At 35.6% G+C, this 23,839-nt stretch overlaps 5 protein-coding genes across 5 annotated transcripts in view; 3 read left to right on the plus strand and 2 right to left on the minus strand.

Annotated features, from left to right (window-relative positions):
• The window catches only part of LOC114732607 (very-long-chain (3R)-3-hydroxyacyl-CoA dehydratase 2), a 22,437-nt gene extending 19,474 nt beyond the window's left edge, over positions 1–2,963 (plus strand). Inside the window, exons 6-12 of the mRNA XM_028919916.1 lie at positions 78–163; positions 800–847; positions 939–1,027; positions 1,132–1,185; positions 1,611–1,678; positions 1,818–2,121; positions 2,610–2,963. Of these exons, the coding sequence (XP_028775749.1) occupies positions 78–163; positions 800–847; positions 939–1,027; positions 1,132–1,185; positions 1,611–1,678; positions 1,818–1,998 (526 nt within the window). The 3' untranslated portion in view covers positions 1,999–2,121; positions 2,610–2,963. The remainder of the gene's footprint in view (positions 1–77; positions 164–799; positions 848–938; positions 1,028–1,131; positions 1,186–1,610; positions 1,679–1,817; positions 2,122–2,609) is intronic.
• The window catches only part of LOC114732598 (protein UPSTREAM OF FLC), a 21,345-nt gene extending 13,841 nt beyond the window's left edge, over positions 1–7,504 (minus strand). Inside the window, exons 1-2 of the mRNA XM_028919899.1 lie at positions 7,499–7,504; positions 203–205 (exon numbers count right to left, since the gene is read on the minus strand). The gene's annotated coding sequence lies outside the window, so the exon portion shown is untranslated. The remainder of the gene's footprint in view (positions 1–202; positions 206–7,498) is intronic.
• Positions 3,937–5,226, minus strand: LOC114732603 (probable aquaporin TIP1-2). The gene is made up of 3 exons (XM_028919913.1): positions 5,027–5,226; positions 4,689–4,939; positions 3,937–4,510 (listed from the first exon to the last, which is right to left on the minus strand). Exons 1-3 carry the CDS (start codon positions 5,157–5,159, stop codon positions 4,139–4,141), a joined length of 756 nt encoding a protein of 251 aa, XP_028775746.1. The 5' UTR covers positions 5,160–5,226; the 3' UTR covers positions 3,937–4,138.
• Positions 7,505–20,387: 12,883 nt separating the features above from the next.
• LOC114732602 (uncharacterized) lies at positions 20,388–22,445 on the plus strand. Its single transcript, XM_028919912.1, has 2 exons — positions 20,388–20,507; positions 21,539–22,445. Exons 1-2 carry the CDS (start codon positions 20,469–20,471, stop codon positions 22,292–22,294), a joined length of 795 nt encoding a protein of 264 aa, XP_028775745.1. The 5' UTR covers positions 20,388–20,468; the 3' UTR covers positions 22,295–22,445.
• A 410-nt stretch (positions 22,446–22,855) lies between these two features.
• Positions 22,856–23,449, plus strand: LOC114732627 (E3 ubiquitin-protein ligase RING1-like). Its single transcript, XM_028919947.1, has one exon. It carries the CDS (start codon positions 22,856–22,858, stop codon positions 23,447–23,449), a length of 594 nt encoding a protein of 197 aa, XP_028775780.1.
• Positions 23,450–23,839: the final 390 nt, after the last annotated feature.

Below are 23,839 nucleotides of genomic sequence, written 5' to 3' on the forward strand. Positions count from 1 at the left end.
TATATGATCTCTCTCTTCCGTGATTATTTCTCTTGCACACTTCTGATTCACTTACTATGTTCTCTATTTTCCTGCAGGACCTTTTCCCTCCTTGCAATTTTGATCAATCTTCTGTCCACGCGCTCTGTCGCTGGAACCTATGCTTCTTCCGGCAAGCTAATAAGTATGTGTCTTCTTTCACTTTGCCCTTCAGCTCTCTCACAAGCTTCAACAAATAAATTGCACAGTTGAAATTGAAAAGGGAATTTGATTGTTGAAGTGACGTTTAGGGGAGTTGCAGTCAGTTCTTGAATTATTTTAGAAACAAATTGTTTGGATTTAGTTATTGAAATAAGTACTACAGGTCCATGATGAAAATTTTTCCCTCTTACGGTCTTGCCTCACGACTCCCACCGTCTCCTTGCATGCGTAATAAGCTAAACGTCTGAGTTTTCATTTATCCGTGCTAGGTAGAGAACGTGAAAAATGTATTTGCTTCTCTTGTTTGATTTCCATAAAAATCGAGCAGAATTTGTAAAGGATGGGTGCAAATGGAGGCCGCTCCGTTTTCACTTATTTTCATCTCTTATTTGTAAACACACCCTCACCATGGAGACCACTTTGTTTTTCCGCCTCTTTATTCTCTTGCAAATCATGCATTTAATGTGTCACAAGACACTATTTCAACCTTAAGAATCAAGGGTGGAGGAGTAAAATTTTGAGAGTTGTCTTGAATTTCCCTTTGTATGGAATTTCTCTACATCTAAGCAGATTTCAGGCTTAAAAGATGTGATCGGTCTGCTTTACTTTCTTGTTGAAGGTTTGCTGCAATGCACTGCAGTATTGGAAGTCATACACGGAGCCATTGGTAGGTTTGCTGTTAATGAATGGCTTCTAATCAGAAGAATATTCATTATAATTTAAAGGGAATTATAAGACAACATGCTTTAAAATTATAGGCATTGTGCCAAGCGGAGTACTACTCACTCTAATGCAATGGGGAGGACGGGTCCACTTTCTGTTGGCCGTTGTTGATAAAGTTCATGAGGTTTTTGTATTGTTTTTGAATTGTTGTGTTATGACATGGTTCAAGCAATATAGCTTCATTCATGCTTATTTAATACGTGTAACCATGCTGTATGTTATTTTTAGGTTCAGGGGTCACCGTCAGTCTTTATCACTCTCCTTGCATGGAGCATAAGTGAGGTAAGTTGCTTTCAGATAGAATTCACAATGCAGTTAATCTCATGTAATAGCATCTACTCCCTTCTCAAAGCGTAGAAACCTTGCTACGTGAAATAGTAATGACTTGCTAAAACACTCGAAACATGTCAGAGACATCACTGTGACACAATATATCAAGGAAATGGAAGCATTCATAACGATATTTTAATCAGTGACGAGGAAAAGCAATACTTCCTTATGACCGCCATCAGAGATGTCACTGTGATCATCAACATTAGCGTTTTAAAAATTTGATGTCCAGTTAAAAATGGTTCTGTATAAAAGCTAACACTTGACAAATTTTTAACCGTTTAGAGTTCCGCTTTCTCATAAAACTTGAGCGCTTTCTTTGATCTCGTAATATTTGATGTCTTAAGAAACATTGATGGGACTTTCTCACAGTGCAGGTAATTAGATATTCACATTATGCTTTCAACTGCATCGGAAGTTGTCCTCCTTGGATCACCTATCTCAGGTCCTTTTCTTCCTTCTTGCTCCTTGTTTTCTGTAATTTTGTGGATAACATAAGAATAGCACTAGGTTGAAATTCTCTGTTGTGTTCACTAAAATTACACTTTCCAAATGTGAGCTTGATTCTTTATTTTACGAATTAGGTATACTGGCTTTATTGTGCTGTATCCCTTAGGGATTGGTCCTGGTGAAAGTGAGTCCTTATCTACCTTTCCATGCTTTTATCTTTTGTTTCCCTATGAATTTGCAATTCATATTGGCATTGCTACTCATTCATTCCTTTATTTTCCATTGACATCATTCAGCATGTTTTGTATAAACTAGTACAACTGATCAATCTACGATGCAGTGTGGCTAATGTATCAAGCACTTCCTATTATTGAGAAGAGGAACCTCTATGCAGATGCCTTTTCAGGTCTCCCATTCAGTTATTATGATTTCCTCAGGGTAAAGTTGCTCATCTAGTTTGTAATTCTGTTCACCAAATTCACTTAACTGCGTAGAGGCTGATAATTTCCTATTTCAACCCAACATACCATTGCTCTGGCAGCTATGATAGTGATTAGGTGTGAGCATAGCTCTTGTATCTGTAGGTTTATTACAGGTTGGATATTTGTTGTATTTTATGGAATAGACCTGAAATTAGAAATAACAAAACAAGAAAAAGCTTAGAAATTGCTACAACATAGCACATGGAACCTGGTCCTTACTCTATACCATATGGCCTTGTTTACTACCGGGCTAGGAAGTTTGCATAATTGAGGCGCGCATGAACCAGCTGGGTTCCAGTTGACCTTCAGATCCTATAAAATTGTGCTGTGACACTGACTCCTTTCCTTTTTTAATTTCTATTTAATCTTCCCAAGTTATCTGCATAAGTGAATTTTGTTAATTTCTCATTCTTTTATTTTTTTTGGTTAAACTCAATGAATCAGGTTGTAATTGCAATTTATCCATTCCTCTGGTTGAAGCTTTATCTGCATTTGTTCAAGCAAAGGAAAGCAAAACTCCGAAAAAACCATGAGAAGAAAAGAACATGAAGAGCAGAGCTCTTGGTTTTATAATTTGTTGACAACCTCACGAGTTATTGAGCTTGTGCGCTTTTTCTTGGGTGATATGAGCTCTGCGTCTCGATGAAGCGTTTTGTTTGAAAGCTGAGTGTCTCAGAATGTGGCACTTGTTAAGTGATCATTGGACTGGATTTTAACGCAAACTAATGGCATAGTCACGTGTTATTCAGGATTTCGGATTACCATCGCAGTTACTATTCATAAAATTACTGCCTGTGATATATGCGGTGTTTAGAACTCTTCTGGTCCTTAATATAAGATCTAATTAGAAGTTTGATCTTAGTTCTAAATATAAGATTTATTTTTCATATTTACTAATTTTCTAAATTATCCCTATTAAATAATGAAGTACCACAATAATACCTATTACTCATTAATAATACACCTATATATATTTTATAAAGTGAATGAGTACTGATTACTTATTAATTCCACAGATACATCAATTCTACCGCTTTATAGTTTTAATAAAATAATTTAAAACATTTTTTTAAATGAATATTTTCATGCAAATACCCATTCAAGGTGATTGGATTTTTTATCTCCGAAGAATAGCATAATAAAATATTAATCATATTATCTATTTTCTTTGTGGCTAGAAAAACATAATCTTCTATTTATATTTTACCCAATCAAGTAGAAAAAATTCCTCCCAGAAGAAAAAAAAATTAATTCTTTTTTGTGGTAAACAGGGAAATTAAAAACGAACAATGAAACAGAAGCACAACATCAAATAAGTTACCCCCTCTCTCGCTAACCGCCAAAAAGAAATTAAAGAAGTTGGACTGAGCAGATTTTCATCGACATTGGACTGGAAGGTCGGAGGCAAGCTAACCAGAGTCTAAAGTTTTTTGAAATAAAAGTTTTTTAAAGAAGTTTTAACTGAGGATATTTTAGAAAATATATATTATATTTATAATTATTATTTAACTTAACTAATTTTTTTAATTTAATCAAAATTAAATAGTTCTTGTATTAAAGATCAGAGTAGTAACAAAATACTGTGTAAATTGCATGGGTTAGTCTTGTACATTATTTCCTTCGTAATCTGATATGAGCTTCGCTCGCAGATGGGTACCTTCATCTTCTCTTGTTTCCAAAGTTATTGATGTAGGAGTTCCTGAAATAAGTGCGCACGCGCGCGTTATAATTCAAGCAGGGTTGAAGCTTGGTTTTTTCTTTTATGCATATATAATCATGACATGAGATGCTAAAAATTGAAGATAGGCATAAAAAATAGCATAATCTTAGTGAACAATACAAATGACAAAGACGAAGGGAATCACACAAAAATTGCAAACAAGAGGTAGCGCCTTAAACAACAGAAGCCAAATAAAGAAAGCAACCCCACTTTCAACATAAACAGGGTCGGGTAGAGGGGCGTTTTGGTGCCCTTAATAATCCGTGGTGGGGAGCTGTTGATGAGTTTGGCTCATGAATAACATCTCATAGACAATGGCGGCAATAGCTGCACCCAGGAAGGGACCTAGCCAGTAAACCCAGTGGTTGGCCCACGTCCAGCTCACGACGGCTGGTCCGAAAGAGACCGCTGGGTTCATGGACGCTCCGTCAAAGGCCCCACCCGCCAAGATGTTAGCTCCGACGATGAAACCAATCGCGATCGGAGCAATTATCCCAACATTACCCTTCTTTGGGTCTAAGGCCGTCGCATACACCGTGTACACCAGACCGAAGGTCATCACTATCTCAAACACCACCGCGTTCCATGCACCCACTCCCGCGGATAATGAGAAAGCGGATGTTTCCTGCCACCCAACACACAAACACAGATCTCAACTTTCCACGTGATTTGGAACGAGAAGAAGAAGACATGTCCCAAGATTCATTTAATCATCTGGTGGGATTGCGTTACGAGTTAAGGGTCATAACTATATCTTATCTGAGTGAGCTGAGTAAAACAGCAGAGCGAGGAATAATATTTACCAGTCCACCGGTGGAAAATTTAAGGAGTAAGCAAGCAACAACAGAGCCGAGCAATTGGGCGATCCAGTACAGAATGCTTCTAAAGAGAGAGATGTGACCCCCGATGAAGGCGCCGAACGTAACAGCGGGATTCACGTGACCTCCTGAAATGTTGGCGCCAACTGAAACCGCCACAAACAATGCAAAGGCATGAGCCAACGAAGCTGACACAAGCCCCGCCGGCGTCGTCGATCCATTGTCCGTCAGCTTGTCTGCAAAACCATACATCTTATTCAGTTAAAGACGGATATGATAAAGGATACTGAGAAGCAAGTAGACAGGAGATTGAAGGGGCTCACTGAAAGCCATGCCGGAGCCTTCCCCGGCGAACACAAAGATGAGCACTGAAATGAACTCAGCCAAGGCAGCCTTAAGAGCATCGGCTTGGCCCAGCTCCGATGTATTGCCGATAGCAATCCTAGAAATCGCCATTGTTTAGATTACAGAGAGTGCTCTTTACTCTGCTGATAGCTATGATAAACCTTGCGATTCAACTTCTGGCTCTGGCCGTTTTATATAGAGATTATTTAACAGTTCATGGAGGGACGAGGACCACGAACGAGGGAAGATTATTTCAAAAATTGCAGCCTGGCTGTGCGGCCTGTCGGGACAATAGGAGGGCCTCCGGTTCGCTCCCCAGGTGCCACGTGGACGGTCTGATGTGATTGGGATGATCCAAATCACCGACCAATCTACGGAGTGAGAATGGTGGATTGGTGGGTGGGCCCTCTATCGTCGTCCTACCCTTGCGGACCGAACCGACCTTTGGGTTCCTTTTCGGTGTGATGTGGACCTCCCTACTATTCTCACCACTCCTCGTTCCTGAACTCATCCACATTTGCGGCAGTTCCTTTCTGCAAGATTATATTAGATATCATTTGCTGCTTTACATCTATTTTTTAATTATTTTTAATTATTGTGTGCACTTGAATTTTTTTTATTTTCAGGAGGGAAAAAATTATTTTTTGAAGAAAGTGAACATTCTGCGAGTATGTCATGGCTATAACGCCGTGAACTTGTTTTCTTTCTGGCCTGAATACAATGCCGTGAATCGACACAACTTGTCCTTATAATAAATTGGCCCATGTGCTTATTATTGATTATGAAAGGTCACAGTCCCACACAACAGAAACACGATGATGGCTTTCTCAGTCAAACCCGAGATGGTGAAATCTCTTCCACAGTGATTCTCATTATTGGGGTGTAACAGTTTTTTTTTAATATAAAAAGACAAATGGTGTTATCGTGATAACAAGATTATAAACAGAGTTAGTATATGGATGAGAATCTAAATTAGAAAAGGCACAGTTACGCGTGACAACAAAAATCACAAAAAAAAGCCTACAGAGTTAAATCTAACAGAAAGGATTAACCTCTTACAATTTGACAAATTAAAATTTAAATACTTATTGAGAGAGATACTCATATTTGATGCCTAGTATTATCTCAAATAGGATTGTCTACAGTAAAATAATATATAGCTATGCGTAGCAAAAACACAAAAGAAATGACAGAAAACGATTTGAGAATGGTGCGGATATATACTGTGCCCAACTGGGTTCTCACACGTAAAGAACGAGGTAGAGGGAGAGCTGGAAAAAAAATTGTCTAGACAAGTCATAATTGTACCATATACTCCTCTAATCCTAAATATAAGACCTTTATAGACACTAGTATAAGAATCTTATATTTAAGATCATAAGAGTATTTGATTATGTTATAGATGTTAACGAATTCCATTTTTGGAGTTGAAGATTCAGTTTATTATTCATGCGTGCCATCCATGTATTAACACTTCAGCAAGATTTGGGTCTGGACATCAACTCTCCTCTCCCCCGGTTCATGAATCCAAGAATGAAGTTTCATTTGAATTTGTGAATTTTGGATAATGTACCTGCTTTATTTAATTTCTCCTTCAATCAGTCTTTAATATTTCTTCGGAGTTACTTTCTCGCCACTGCTTATTTATTATAGTTTTAGATCATCAAGATCAAGGTGAACCAAAAAAAAAAATGAGGATCAAAGTTTATGAACACATTAATTTATATTTTTAAAGATATCAAACGGGAACACTCAGATTTAATCCAACAATTCACTACTAACTACAAATAACAGCAACGATGCATATTTGAACTAAAAAATGCGATCATAATTAACGATTGTGTATGGGCTAAACACCCACCACGCACATTAATATTATTTTTTAAAAGAACTTGCAATTGTTTTGAGAGATGAGGCTGGAACATACGTGACAAATACGTTGATTATGTTATTAGGGACAGCACTACAGCCTAGTGAAGATTTTGCCTTATAAACTGATCGAAAGGGAATTGAAAATGAAGCAGGTGCGGCTGAAAGTGATGGTCACTTAGTCACGTGACAATCTAATCTTCTCATGCAATTTCCACTTAACACCACCGCCTCCCCTCTGATTAATTAATATATAATCTCAAATTTGTGTTCATTTATTTGTCCCCCAGCGCCGTGGAATATTAATAGCCACAAGTTTTTGATAATTCTGAGGGTGACAAACAGTACAAGTGCCTCATGCAGGCTCCCACACTTCTTGCAACATCTATGCTTATCTCTACTTTAGTTTATTAATTATTATTATTATTATAGGCGGCTTAATTAGAGGATACTAGTATTAGCATATATAAATATTTTAGAGCAGAGCGGCCTTTTCTCTTGTTTCCAGCCTCGTAACGAGAATATCCCTACGAACAGGCCTTTCACGTTGTGGGACGGCAATTCCCGATCACCAGGGCTACAACTACAAGTCTACAAGTCACGACTTGTGGATGGGAATGATCAGATTTGGGTTTTTTTTTTTTTAGGTTAATATAATCTTGGATCCATCAATTTTATCCTCATTTTAGTTTTGGTCTTTCAGGTTTCAAACTATAGGTTTTGGTCTTTTAAGGATAAAATAATTCAAGTTTTTATTAAGTTATAGGGACCAATATTTTAAATGAAAAGAAATTTGATAGATTAAAATCAAAATTAGAGCAAAATTAAAGGATCAAAATTTATATTAACCTTTTTTCCCCCACAAATTAGAGATAAATTGCCCGTTAAAAATTTTATTGGCAGAAAAATTTAATTTTGAATATTGCACAAAATTTATTGAGAATCAATAATTTTTATGTAAACAAATTTGTCAAGTTTTTTATTAATAAAATTTTTAATAGGAAAAATTTTCAACTCTCCCTCTTTGCCATGTTAAATTGACTCAATTATGTGAAATGAACTGCTGGCACAAAAAAAAAAAGTTCATTGAACTGGTTTTAATTGATTTTATTAACTTTTTCTATTAATTTATACAAGCTTAATACTTTCTCAGAAATAGAATTTATTACATGAAAACTATCTTTAAAAAATTTCTTTTCAGCCAATGTTATATAATTTTTGCGATATTTTCAAATCGACCACAACGTACCCGTAAGGATACTGATGTGCGCCGGAAAAAAAAAATAATAAAGGAGTGCCAAACCGTATTCACAAGTTTCTCACTCACAGACCGTTTTGGTAGGGCAGTTTTGGGCCAAGCAGGTTGAAATTGGGAGTACAGTGTGTGTCATTAGGCTTCTTTCCCACTCTCATTAAAAAGATACGAGAATCAATAGGATTGAGTTTAGCATAATAAATTAGTTTCTTACAACGTAATAAACTAAAGTTCGAATTTCAACTAAGAGATATATTCATGTTTAATATTTGACAGGCTTTGAATATAATTACTTCCAATAAAAAAATACATATACTAGTCAAACATAAAAAAATAAAAAGACACGAACGCAATCTTATCTTTGTGGGTTTATTTAGTTTGGTTTGATTCGGCCCAAGCAGTGGCTGCAACTTTGGGCTTTAATTGGGCCTCAATAGCATTGTGGGCTTTCAGTTCGTGACATGTTGATCTCTGGTTCCACCCAGTTCATGAATCAACCCCACACAGGAGCGATCGAAAAGACTAAACATGAATGAAGATGAAAAATAACAGAAAGCGGGCAATTATTCAGAATCAGGGTTTGAACTTAAAAGTGGGGCATAGCCTCTGTACTTTCTTAGCGCCTCTTTTCGTTAAGCTCAAAAGGCTCGCTTCTTATTGGTATATGCTTCCACAGTTGGTTCCAACAAAATCTTATTATGCGCTCCAAGCAATAATGCTATCTCGGTTAAAGATTAAGGTGCATTTTTATTTTTTATACCTTACAAAGTCTCTCATTAGAATATAATAAATAAATATATAATTTTGTGAGCGAACTATAAAAAAAAATGCCATTCAATTAAGAATTTTGAAAAACACATTACACAATACACACACGCACGTATTCTGGTGGAAATTACACTTCTATTGAGGAACCCCCCCCCCAACCTCCCTTGCTTCATCTAAACCATTGAATTAAATTTGAACGATATCAAATTTTATTTAAATTTTTGTATACTTCAGTTGAGAGTTTTTTTTTAATAAAATATTAAAATTAAAATGTTTAAATGAAGTGGAAATAAAGTAAAGTGCGCACTCTCAGCTATTATTTATTTATTTATATATATATTATGATTGTTATTATTGTTGTTGTTATTACTGGATTCTTAGGATGGGATGATATAGGTGGCTAGAAGCCTGAATTTACCATACTGACATGCAGTATACGAAAGGAATAAGAATAATAGCACAATGATTCTGGCAAAAAAACAAAGGAGGAATAATAGTACAAACACACAGCTCAATTTTTCAGGAAGTTAAAAGAATTTTACCGTCTTTTTTTTTTTTACCAGCAATTTTACCGTCTTGTCACTTATGGAAAGAAAGTATATTTATGATTCAAACTGGAAAAAAGTCGTCCCCAACTATTGGAAATGATTATGGGCGCAGGAGCGTTCAGACTTTAGACCGCATTTTAACCAATAACGAGGCCCTCTTATTTTTCCTATGTCATTGACCCACTCCCTCCCATCATTGCTTCACGCGGTTACGTTTACGTAGTAGCATTAGCAACACCAACGTGAGTTGTTCACCTCCATTTTTTCCCTCAATCCCTTGTCATGATCGCCGTTTCATTCATCTGGCATGAATTTGCTCCGCTCTTAACCTGCCTGTGCATTAAATTAAACTTTTGGTTTAATTATAGCACTAATTTGTGTAGTTTTGGCTAAATTACATTTAATACATCTCTTATTCATTAAACGTTTTTTTACTTTGTAAATATTTTTTTAGTTATTTAATTATTACATATAAATTAAATATTTCAAAAATGTTCTCTCACTATTGTTTAGCACTAGTTATCACTAAAAACTCAGGGCAAAAGAATGCATGCTATGACCACTGACAGGTAGCAGGGAATCCATTCCTGGTCATCTCTTTCTTTCTTTCATATTTTTGTGCTAGATCCTGGTTATTTATTTGGATGACTATAAATTATACTTCATATGTATTTAAGCGATAAACTTTTTTAAAAAAAAAAAATTTTACGTGTAAATCCTACGTCCCCCTCTGGGAACGTTGGTGCATCTGGCAACATTATTGCAAAACTAATTCAAAAATATTACTATTAGTACATTGCCATAGTGATAAAAAAACCCCTTTAAACGAAGGAACCTATTTAACCCTTTTATGGTTAGGAGAAAAAGAATGAAGGAAATTTTAAAGGAAGAAAACAGAAAACGAAACCAAAATGAGCAATGAAGGAGTCATTTCCAAGTGTGCCGCCACGCACCCACCACCCATCCTTTATAAATAAACTATTGTGTCGCCCCTGTGAGCACAGCCGAGCCTTACTCTTTAGTTTGTTGGGTTCCTTTCCTACAACTATGGAAACCCTCACTTCTCCATCATTATTCTCCCACCTGTCATATCTGTCTTCAAACTTTAGACGCGCTTTTCATTTTTCTTGTCTCTTTTTAAAAGAATCCCTACTTAAATGAAATGAAAGCTTCGATATTTTCCCTCTCTTCCTTGATCTCCTATTCTTTGTGATATTCTCAGTCAAACCGAACCCTCCAACAACCACGGCCTTTTCGCATAATTTGGTCAAATTGCCTATTGAAATGGACGCTCGCTTTTTGGCGAGACCATTAATGATCCCTCCCTTTCATTAGCATCCAATGAAAACAAACCCTACTTCTTCCTAGCTCCCCCTTTCTGTTGTTATATAGCTAGCTCCCAATCCGTTTCCCGGCATCATAAGCCCTCTCTGTAAAACAATCCATCACGTCATTATTCTTTAATCACCACTTGAATTCACACTACGCGTCCATTAATTACATATTCTATCGCCTGTCCACATGAGACTGCCAGGTCATTAATATATATTATTGAATTCATCGGTGTTATACTAACTGAACTTGAAGAATTAATGGTAGTAATGGTAATTAAGGAGCTTAGGATGAACTAATGGCCGGCTTTATACATAGTTAATTGGTATGAGGAGCAGTGACTCGAGTGTACTTAAATACACGCACGCACGCATTGCGTCTCGCGCATTCAAGAGATCTTTGTTTGTGTGTGTTCACAGTACAAGAGTACATGTTTTTTAAGAGTCATGAACTTTTACAATATAATAAGCTTTCGTCAATTTAGTTTTCTAGAGGCCATTCAAGCAAGAATGTTACGTGAAGTTGTTATCTGAGAATGAAAGAAAGAGGTGGCCGGTGATGATCACCTACTCGGATGGAATTAAATTAAATGCAACCCAAAGCTGACTGTGCATTAATATGTACTCCCTTTGTCCCCTTTTTATAAGCAATATAGATTAAAAAGTTAATTAAAAACAATAAATAGATAAAAATTAAAAAAAATTCAAAATACCCTTATTTATTAGAGAGAGGGTATAAGAAAGAAAATTATTATAATAAAGAGAACTATGAAAAAGAAAGAATGTGTGATGGAGAGAGATAATAATTTAAAAAATAAAATAATAAATATATTGAGTATTAAAATAAGTAATTAATGGAGACAAAATAAAAAATTTTGCTACAAAAATTTAAAACAACATGTAAATGTTGTTTATATTTAGAAACAAGAGGAAAATAATAGTTGTTGTTTATAAAAATAACAGAACGAGTATTATTATACAAAACACATGGAGGTCACTGTTTGGCAAAGACCATTAAATTCACGTCTTTAAGAGGAGGGGGGGGGGGAGTGCATGTGTTGAATTTAAACATGGACTCCCATAAGAGCCGCCGAATTTCATCACAGCCATACATATATGGAAGACGAGCTTAAAAATGGAGTGAGAACACACAGAGAGAGAGAGAGAGAGCAGGCTGCGGGGTTGCGTTTTGGAGAGGGCGGATGACGTTTGGCGATGGATAAGGCGTTGATTAAAAATTAATGGGAGTGGCGGAGTTATTGGCGGGGCACGTGCAGCCGAGTGAAGCACACTGGCATGAGCATGTGCGTTCGTACACGTGTCGTGCAAGGAGGGGCCATGCAAGGTTCGTGGGGCAGACTTCAACCACACGTGTCTCATCCTGCACGGCCCCCACATGATTTCCACAATTCCACCTGCTCCGCCATGTGCGCTCTCTCATCGCCTCCCCCTTCTGAATTCCCTTCCCATTGCAACCCCCCTTCGATTGTATTTACTTCGATGTATGATTCGTTGTTTTTATAATTTTAATTACTACCTGCTTAGTCTTCCCTGATTTTTTTGGCCGGGGGGGGGTCCCAACCCCAAGATTTTTAACTAAACCTGCATTTACCGGCCAAGTTATAATAAAGCATCAGGATGGGGTCGGATGATAACAACTATACTCCATCGGTACTAAATATCAAATTATATTAACTACTAACATGTAAAGGGTTTACTCTGCCTTTTTTATTTTTTTTTAAAAAAAGACCTCGTCAGTAATGATTAATATTTAATAGATAAAAATAAAATTACTTAAATATTATATTATATTTATGACTTTCTATTTGTATCCTCGTGAACACACGGGACTGTCACGGGCAGTCTAATTCTGGGGGATGCGGTTTCTTCTCTCCGTTGTTTTGGCCCAGTATGGAGTCGCTGTTTCAAAACACCCCCCCAGCACACGTCCTCTCTCTCTCTCTCTCCCTCCCTCTCTCTCTCTCTCTCTCTGTGGGGCCCGGGAATGAGTACATCTAATAATCGAATCTGAACGCCCATGCTTTGATTTACAAACTATAGTGAATTCACCTCCCGATTTTAATTTGGTTTCACACAAAACAATTAGTTAGTACAGCAAATTGACAAAGATAATTAATTAGTAGTTGACTATTCGCACAATTTTGGCTTATTTTGAATTTTGATTTTTAAATTTTTGTAATCATTTAATTACGTTATTGCTTATTTTGATATGCTTTAGCAAGACATTAATGAAAACGAAGAAAGAAGAGTCCATGCAGCGCAAAAAATAAATGCGTGCCTGCGTGCATGTAAGTAAAATTTTCAAATTCAACATCTTGTATTCGTAGCTTGCTTTTTGACTGTAGTTATTTTTCCAAAGCCCATAATGCAAATGCCAAAAGTCCAGAGGGCTGCGCACTTGATAGTACTCCTCTTATTCTTAATAAAAAAAATTTAATTATTTAATTTGATTATATTCAAGATATTAGTCAAATTAGTTAATATGATAATCCTCTGGTTCTTAATATATGACATAATTATTGAGTTGATTTTAGTCCTAAATATAAGACTTATTTCTCATATTTATCAATTTTTCCTAAATTGTCCTTATTAATATTACCTCAACTATAATCAAGTAGAAGAGGGAGGGAGGATATTAAGAAAGATGATTATGGTGTTTTAGGAAAAAATGTCATATTTCTTATAATTAACTAACTTACCTAACTTCCTTAATATAATCAAATTAGTTAAATATGTCTTATATTAAAGATCGGAAGAGTATATTTTTTTTCAAAAACATCATAATCATATTCTTTAATTTTCTCTCTTCCTCTTCTATTTAATTATTATTAGAGGAACATCAATAAGGATAGTTTAGAAAAAAAATTAATGAACATATAAAATAGTTTTTATACATAAGATTAACGCTAACTCTTTAATTAGATTATATGTTAAAGACCATAGGAGTATATATTTTAAAAAATTCTTCACTGTGCTTGTTTTGTTTTGGTTTGTATAAAAAAAATGTTAGCATGTATCCACGTTAAAAATATTTATTTAACAATAATTCGTTTTATTTATATGAAATAAATCAATCAAAATTTATTATTTTTATCAATTTAATGATCAACTTGATCTTATGCATTCACTTTAAAAATTCTGTAAAAGGAAAAGTGAAAAACGGGTTTAAGCTGAGTAAAAGGGTATCTGAGTATCAAGAAAAGTGTTTTTTCAAAATATTTTTTTATCAATAGAGATAAACTCCTTTACAAATTTATTTTATACTATCTCTTGTTTCTAATATAAGAACTCGTTTGACTTTTATTTTGATTCTAATTATAAGAACTTAATCACTCTATCTCTTATATTTATGTATTTTTTTAAAAGTTGTCATTCTAACAATAATAGTTCTGGCCAATACACTTAATTAGTAAGGATATTTTAGAAAAAACAACACATATTTATTACAAATAACTAACCAAATTTATTTTCTTAATCTTCTCAAATTAGTTAACTAATTTTTATAATTAGAACCGAAAATAATATACTATAAAATTATTTTTAAAACTATGATTTTAATTCTATTCAAACACTTCTCAATTGACAGCTAAAGTCGTTTCCTGTTGCGGAAGCTAACGTGAATAGAGCCGAAGCAGTCTCCCCTTTTATGGAGCAGCCTGGTGATTCAACTAACGCAAAATTACAAGAATGCCCCTAATGAGGGGGCACGCTCTGTCCCTAGCCCTCAGGTTCTGTATGCTTTTTCACAAACAATAAATTACAAATCCCTCGTTCACCGTAGGCCTAATTAATGGGGCTCGTGGGTTCCGCGCGCCATCTGAAAATTAAATAATTCGCACGTTCATGAATAATGCAATTTGGTAAAAAAAAAAATTATTTGGAAATTATTAATTTTTTAACAGGGAATGTTAATCGTATTTGGTTGGCCCAAAAAAAAAAAGTTAATCGCTTTCGGATGTGAATTTTGTGAATTTGATTAATGCTTCGGATGACCGCTGCATGTTTTCCTTTAAGATGCAATCACTGGTATCTTATTTAAATTTTGAGCATTTTATTTTCATTTCAAATTTTATAACTGTTAGAGTGAAAAAATAATTAAAATACAAACATTAATATAAGCCGTTTAAATTTAATATGAACGGTCCATGCTCGAGGAATCCATTTGGATGTCAATTTGCTCCTCGATTGAAACCTCCACAAGGGGGAAAAAAATCTCTAGCATATTTCCTTCATGCCCATTTATTTATGAGATTCTCATGGGGAAAAAAACAGACAGACCAAGAATAAAGCAAAATCACTATATTATGTAATATTCTACCAAGCATAAAGCAAAATCAATATGTTATGTAATATTTTTTTTTAATTTAACTTTTCATTGAATTCTATACTATTTTAAATCTTAGCTATCTTTAATGGAGATATTATTATCTAATGAAATTTGAAATAGAACTTATATTTAAAGACAAAAAAAGTATTGAGATCAAGAGAAATAAATAAATACTAAGAAAGTTTTAAACATTTTAACTTTCCTAGAAAGTACACAGTCAAGTTTATCACTTGAAGCTGAGCTAATATTACCGCCCTCCGCAATCCTCTAAGCAGATTTTATTATTTTTCAGCAATCACTTGGTACGAAAGAGTTGTTTCTTGGAAATAACTGACATAAATAAAATAACTACCATCAAATTATTCAGCAAAAATACTGAATGATTTATTGTTAAAAAAAAGTCATAAATTGGCTTAATGAATAAATAAGTACTCAAGTTTTGTCTTTCTTCCGTCAACTACTGCTTATAGATCGCAGTGTGGATATGCACATCAGACACAAGGCTCGGGAAAATGAGTCATGCTGTTTGTGAGTTAAATTTGTGGATTATTAGAATTTATAATTACTCCTTCTGATTCTAATTACAAAGACCTATTTCATTAATTCATGAAAATTCAAAAAACTAGTTAAGCTAATTATTTATCATTATTGTGTGAAAATTTTGTTTTGCTTTTCTCAAAATACCCCATTTTTTTTATGGTGGTGTCAAACGTAAGAGAAAATAAAGTTAAAAAAAAACTGCGAACTTAATTAAAATAATATGGGTAAAAAATATTAAATAAGGGAGACAGAGTAAACAATATCTTATATAGGTATTTATGATCAAACCTACACCTATCAATAGGAGGAAACATATATTATACGGTTACACTCCAAATTAATTGAAAGTAAGCAGTGGAATTTTTTTTTATAGAGGTAGAAAATTAAGACAAGAACAATTATGTTCTAATAATGCACGAAAGACATATTTAATTTTTAATATGCTTTTAACAATGAAAAGGGTCAACTTTTTGGAGGTGCATAAGTGACAAAGTAGAAGATTAAAGATTTGGTTACACATAATCACAAAACACAAATGCATGTTCCGGCTGCGCCAGATACATTGCATTGTGGAGAAGATATGACTTTTAATTTAAGCAGCTTTGTCGTATCCACGCAAGCTACCATGTTAAATTTTGGCTATTTTGTACTTTTCCTCCCTCAAACTCAACCCAGAATTGCACTTTAATACTCCTCCGGTCCTTATTATAAGATCCAATTTGACTTTTTATTTAGTCCTAATTATAAGACCCAATCTATTTTCTCTCTTATATTTATGCATTTTTTTTCAAGATAATCCTTCTAATAATGATAGTTTTAGCCAATATACTTAATTAGCAAGGATATTTTAGGAATAACAACACTTATTTATTATAAATAACCAACCTAACTTACTTCCTTAATCTCCTCAAATAAGTCAATTGGGTCTTATAATTAGGACCGGAGGAGTAAAACAATAATATTTGATTATGGTACGACGATAGGAGCACTACCAATTCTTTAATTCCTCTGCCCAGTTGTGTATACGCTACATTCACACCATTCTACTATTAGAACCAGGAATCTTATGGCAAAATCTAATGTTAGTAACATCACAACAAAATTAATATAAATATATATAATCATTGCGATGGAAGTGGTTTTTGCTGCTTCATTTTGTTGTTTTGAAACAAATCAACCATTTCATCATCACTGTTTTTCTGAATAAAATACGCTGAGACGGCGGAAATATGACTCTCTGCCGGAACGGCTTGTCGGGTATAAATAATTGAAGAATTCTTGGCTGCTTCATGCACGCACCCAAAAAAACAATTGTTATAAGCTGAATAGATTAAGTGTACAAATATGTTAGATATAAATATTATCAATAGTACTGGACACCTATCTATTCACAATTAATTTGATATGCTTGTACGTTTGTGTTAGAATTTGACGAAATTGTAAATTAAAAGCAGGTTTTGTCACTTTGTGCGTGTACCCGAAGCGGAAAAAACAGAGAAACAATTAGAGAGCAAGAAACAAGACTTTGGTAGGTAGAAAGTTGTAAAAAGTGAAACTGATTACGGATCAAATTCATTTACAAGCGAATAGGAATTCTGTTAAATAAGGGGTGGGGGAACACAGTAGAAATAATGGATTAGGAAAATGCTCTCGTCGTTATAAGCAGCGGGGATTATATTTTGGGGTTCGGAGGCGGTGGTCACGGAGGAGGAGAGAGACGGTCTCATCGGAGTCGGAAGAAGGTGCAGAAGGGCACGGCGGAGCTCAGTTCAGAGGAGGATGATAAGAAAATCCCTAATCTCTTTAGGGATTTGTTTGTGAAGAATTTTGTTAAGTCGTCGCATGATTTTGATGAAGCTGAGGAGGGTGAGTTCGATCGGGTACAGGATTTGAGAAGGTGCTTAATCCAGCTCAAGGGAAATAGGTGCTAAAAATTGATGTAGTTTAGGCATATTTATGTTTTATTATTTGTAATTAATTAGACAAAAAAAAAAAAGAGATATGGTTATTGATGAGAGTTGTGTAAGTTGTACAAATTAAGCTATGATTTAATGGCATAGTAACTTCCCGCAAAATCTGACCTTAAAAAATGCGGGCATAACGTGGGTTGTTACTTTGACCTTCATCTTCTGTTGAGAGTTTTCATCTTTTCTTGACTCGTTCACGATCAAAGGGGTGAAAAAGTCACACGGAAATATGTAAAGGGAGAATTTTGATATCGAGAGAAATGGCGGGTCAACTATATAATATACTGTTGAGTTCAGTTTTCTTGGGCAGTTCCCACTTCCCACAACTCAATCTAGTGTATATAGCCTGCCCTATCATACTCGGATAATGTAGTTAATTCAGTTCATCCTCCATTTTTATTTATATACAAATAAATCGCATCCACACATATATAGTTCTTTATTAGTTTTATAAGAAAATCGAAGAATATATTCCTGCATTTGTTTTGGCAGTTTGTAAGCAAAACACGATGCTCACCCACATGGATTTGCCGTGCAATTAACAAGGATGTCCTCGGTTAAAAAAAGCCCTCCAAATTAAATTATCATCACCAATCTATTTCAAGCGATGAGCACCTCTTTCCCAGGTGCATAATTACCGAGTTTTCGCAAATATATATAATTTTGGGAAAATATATATAAATAATTAAGTACGACATTTTTTTATTTCAAAACATATTACTCCTCCGGTCCTTAATATATAGAACCCAATTCTTGAGTTAGTTTTGGTCCTAAATATAAGACTCATTTCCCATATTTATTAATTTTTTTCCTAAATTACCCCTATGGATACTCCTTCAACCATAATCAAGTAGAAGAGAAAGAGGAGTATTAAGAAAGATGATTATGGTGTTTTAAGAAAAATGTGTCACTTTTATTAGAATTAATCAACTTACCTAACTTCCTTAATCTAATCAAATTAGTTAGATGGGTCTTATATTAAGGACCGGAGGAGTATTAATTATAGCGTGTTCAAACACGAGGGAATTTTGATTAATTGATATGGAAAGTCTCATATGGAATGAAATTGGGTTTAAGATTTTGAGTTAATATGTTATGTCTCTCCTATTGTTTTGGCTCATTCATCTTTTTCCTATTACTCATGAGAGTCCAAGGTCAGGTTTTACACAGGAATTTTGAGAAGGGAAATAAAAAAACATCATTGGAAGTTTGAAATGCACACAAACACACACACACACACGTTTGAAATTGAAAATTGAGATTAGCTTCATTTGCCCTTCAATAGAAACTCGTGTGCCCCATCATCTAAGACCAGGAAATTGTGTTGATTAGAAGGACTCATAATCCTGAATCTTACGATTTTGAGCTTAAATATGGTGTTCTCCACACTTCTTTGCCTATTTATTCTCCCTATTCGCTTTGGGTATTTTGTTGTTTGTTTCTTAACAGTTCGTTTGCGATTATTATTAGTATTTTTTAGTATTATTATCAACCCGTGACAGTCGTTGTCATCGCCTAGAATCCACTTAATTACCATTATTACGATTGCGTGTTACTACTAATGCTGACATACTTCAAGATCTCGAATATTATATTGTCTTTATGGTACAACGAAAAATCTGGCTAAATGGTAGTATAAAAGAAAATCAGTTTTAAAATAATCAAAGTATGATATTTAATTTTAAATAAGTTTAACAAGAAAAATGTCGCGAGTAGTTGAGAACAAATATATCTTTTAATTAAATAAACGATCCAGTAATTAGGATGAATGGGGGAGGATGCCGTTGTTGCATCAATAATCAGTTTACTGACTATTTAATATTGAAGTTAAAAATTGTTCTTCATAGCCCGCTTCTGAGATAATTGTAGGTGTTGTATTATTGTTCTTGTTTACCTATTTGTACGTGTGCGTGAGTGAGAATCTTAAGTACTTGAATTCTTTAAAAGATGATTTGATAACCATGTAACGGCTTAAATTGATTTAAATTTTAAATGTTTGAATAAAAATGACAAGAGACCGTCGAAATAAAAAATGGAAGACAATTCCAGAAATTTAAAAATCCAACCCATAGTTATTACCAAAATCACACATACAGATTATTGTTTGATTAAATTGTTTGCGGAGCCAGACTCAGATAAAGAACAACACTCTGAGGAAAGAAGGAATTCATCAAGAAATTATGGCTTATAATGAAGAGTTGTCTAAAACGCGTAAACAGATCAGCTACATTTTTTTTTTTTTATCTTCTTCAAAATTTCTTAAAAAGAGGAGAGGAAAATTTGGCGTTTAAAGTTGAAACTTTTAAAGGTGAATTTTAGCGGAGCGATTTATAAAAGGAAATGAAGCGATTGACCAGAAAGGGAGACAGAAAGCGATTTTATTTGGGGAGAGAGACACCCCCCCTGAAAGTGGGGGAGGGTTTCAAATCCTTCCCACGTCGCAGAACATGGAATTTCCATATTTTTGCCCACAAGCAATATTGTTTTGTCATCTCCTGATTTATTTTTTTCAGTAAAAAAAGAAAATCCTGATTTATTTATTTATTTCACTCATTCATAGTATTCATTGCATACTTAGCTCCTGTCTTCTCTCCCTCTCTTGTCTCCGGCCCACCTCCTTCCATTTTGTCCTATTCGCCTCTTTTCTTCCTTCTTTTTTTTCTCCCCTCTCTATAAATTAGAGGTCCTGCCCTGTTCTTTATCTCCCCTGCAATTCCTTTCTTTTTTCCATTATTCCCTTTTTCTCCTTCTTCTGCTGCTGCTCCTCCTCTCTGACTACATCACGGGAACAACAATGGAAGATTTTGGGTCGTTATGGGCCTTTGAATCGGAGGTGGGTCTTTCTTTGCCTGTTTTCCTTCATCTCCCTCCTTCCTGTTTGATCCTTCATTCAAAGTGTCTTCCTTTACGTCGGTTCTCTGTTTTTCAATGTCTTTAATGCCGACTCTTTCATTCGCTTCTCATAGAACTTAGTTTTTGCAATTGTCATTCCCTTTCACTTCTCTGGTTTCTATCTTTTTCTTCAAGCTTCAAACTTTCTGTTTTGTAAATTTCGCTGTTCCAGTTTTCTCTCTGCCATGATGAATAATACTACTGGACTGCGAATTGGTTTTGGTATATTCTTTCTGCTTCGCTCAATATTCGGACAGACTCCAGTACTGAAGAATAAACTTTTTCTGCTATTAATACTGGAGAATTGTGTCATGTGCGTGTATTGAGGACAAGGTGTGAACAATGGAAGATCTTTTTGAGAAATTTTATATCCTTCGGTCAGTCTTTGTTGTGTTTCTAGAATTTGCCTTTGGTTTGAAACTTCTTGAATGTGACAGAGCAGGCAGAAAAAGCCAGATATTTTTTTTTCCTTTTGATTTCCTTGATCCTACAGAAATCTTCGTTTTGAAAAGATGGGTTTGGTGGTGCCGACTCTAATTCTCAAATTTCTGATTTGTCCTTTTATTTTCCCACTGTACTAATTTTATTCTGACCCCGTTTTATCCCGTAATTTGCTTTCCATAATTTGAATAGTTTCCTATTTTAAAAAATCTTTCGTAATTTGCAAGTTTGGGAGATTCGTGAGATTTTATCGTTCTACAGGGACTAAAATTAGGGTCCAAGTTCATGACTGCAAAAGCCAAATCTAACATGATCCTCGTGTCCAACGCACCAAACGTTGTCGTTTCCCTTGGTCATTTATACCCTCTTTTTAAAAAAGAAAAATGTTTCTCCTGCTCAAAATTCACTCCGTAACGCCCACCCATGGTCGGTGGCTTGGTGTCAACCACCGCAAGATCTTTTCATTAAGTTCATCGATGAGTCCCTCATGAAACTTTACGATGGTGACATTTTGTGTTTCGGAATATGCAGAGCATTGAGGAATTGAAGCAGAAGCTTCTTCATTCGATGATCGAACTAGAATCGGCAAACAAACTCAAGATGGAACTGTTCGATCTCCTCAAGGTTGTATACCATGAAAGAGACGAACTTCGAGAAGCACTCATGAAAGTTCTTCACAAGCTAGCAACCACATCATCGCCGAGTGTTCCCGAGGATAATGTCATTCCTCCGGTTATTCGCGAAAGTCTGATTATGTTGCCCAACACAAAAGCGAACTCAAGCACCACTGAATCCAACAGTCTCTCTCACGGTTCTTCCGCGGTAGATTCCTTTCTGGACGCAGTTTCTTCTCCTGATTTCTCAAACATGAATGTTGCCGATTCCCGAAACGTGGGTTTTTTCAATTCTGAAAAGACCCAGCGTGATCCTGCTAGTGTGGTTATTGAGAATCTGATCAAAGGAAAAGCTCTGCCTCAAAAAGGAAAGCTGCTTCAGTCTGTGATGGAAGCTGGACCGTTGCTTCAGACTCTTCTCGTTGCTGGTCCGCTTCCTTGTTGGAGAAATCCACCTCCTATTCAACCCATTAAGCTTCCACCTTTCAGCATTAAGGACTTGGAATCCCCAGCTCTATACTCGAATTCTTCTGGGTTTCCGATGAAAGCTCTCGAGACGTGTTCTTCAGCTTCTATGATGAACTTTGCTATTAATAACGCTGTTTCTTGGCAGTCGACCTCGACTGCGAGTTTTAACAACCAAGTTCCTGCAAGCAAGCGTCAGAGGCTTTGACCAGTGATTTTGATGCAGTATCAATTAGTGCCTTTATCTAAACCCCTTTTGTAAATGGAGTTCGGTGATTGGTGTAAATGGCATACCCTTCTTTTGATTGATGTTTGAGTGACGTAGCCTTGTCGGTTTTCCCCGATGTTTATGTTTAGAGACAAAAAGCCAAATTTAGTTCTGATATGCTAATTCATGTTCTCTTCTCGACCATCCTCTGAAAGTACTATGCTAAATTTAGCTTACAGAGACATACAATTACAACATAGCTGGACAAGGAATATCTAGACTAAGTCGATATAATATATACAAGTTTGTCCGGCGCATATGTCAAGATATAGGCATAAAAGTATCTTTTTGCAATTTTGGTGACTTTGATATTATCTATCTAATACAAGAATCATTACCATATGTGAAGCCTTAAATTTATCTCCGATTCTTGTGTCGCTACGAGGATTTATGTACTTGGGCAAGAACGTTCCGTTGCTTAATCCTCCTGTTAGGCCGCGATTTACTGGATTGAAATGCTCGGCAAAAGCCTTATTCCCTTGAGCTCATAACGAGGGGATCATGTCATCCAATTCTGGCACGCCTGAGGATGATTCTTTCTTTTGGGAAGCACACAAGGTATCCTCAGTTGTGATATTCTCTGCCATCTTCATCATACTAACTTTCTACAGCATATTTCATTGCCTCTTCTATAGAACCGCTCCCACTAGTTCCTCTAGAAACCGCACTTCAAGTGGGGATTTGGACGAGCCCGACCCTGATGATCACTATTCTAGACAGATTCGAGGTCGTGGGTTAGAGTTGGGGGTCATATCGGCTCTTCCGATGTCTCAGTTTAAGAAGAACGAGGGAACCAACAGAGAGTGCGCGATATGCTTGGGAGAGTTTGAAGAAGAAGAATGGGTTAAGAGACTTCCTAGCTGCGCCCACGTCTTTCATGTTTCCTGCATAGCCACGTGGCTTCGGTCTCACTCAAGTTGTCCTCTCTGCAGATCTAATGTCAATTATGATCATCTCGCTCTTAACTTGGACTCCCCTGTTTCTTACTACACATCGCTACGCGAGACGCTAAACAGAGAAGGCTCTTCGGTGCCAAGGGCTTCACAGTTAGGCCGTCAGGCATCAACAGTACAACCCATCTCATGTTCCAATTGATTCGCTTTCGTTTTTATCATGCCTAAACTCTAACGTTAGTTTTCCTCTCTCTCTTTTTTCCTTTTTTTCCCCGGTTCATGGGATTGGATGGATTTTCCTATCTGATTTTTCAAATCCATAATTGCTTGCACCGACAAGCAACCATGGGAAGATAACATAGCAACGCCAGCATAGAAGTATCATTACAGTTGAGTATATTCGATCATGGAAGAAGATAAATAGAACTTCGCCAATCAAAACTTTCATGTAATATCCTAAAGAAAAAGTTAGGCATCGAATTTTAAACTCTATTATCAGGTCACGCTTTCCTTGCGCGGGTACTTTGTGAATCCCATCGACACGTTCGAAACCCAACCTCGCTTCATTTCCGTAAAATATAGCGTGGATTGA

Source organism: Neltuma alba, unplaced genomic scaffold, assembly GCF_004799145.2.
Source record: "Neltuma alba isolate B1F8T4 unplaced genomic scaffold, ASM479914v2 tig00012920_pilon, whole genome shotgun sequence".
Classification (NCBI taxonomy): domain Eukaryota; kingdom Viridiplantae; phylum Streptophyta; class Magnoliopsida; order Fabales; family Fabaceae; genus Neltuma; species Neltuma alba.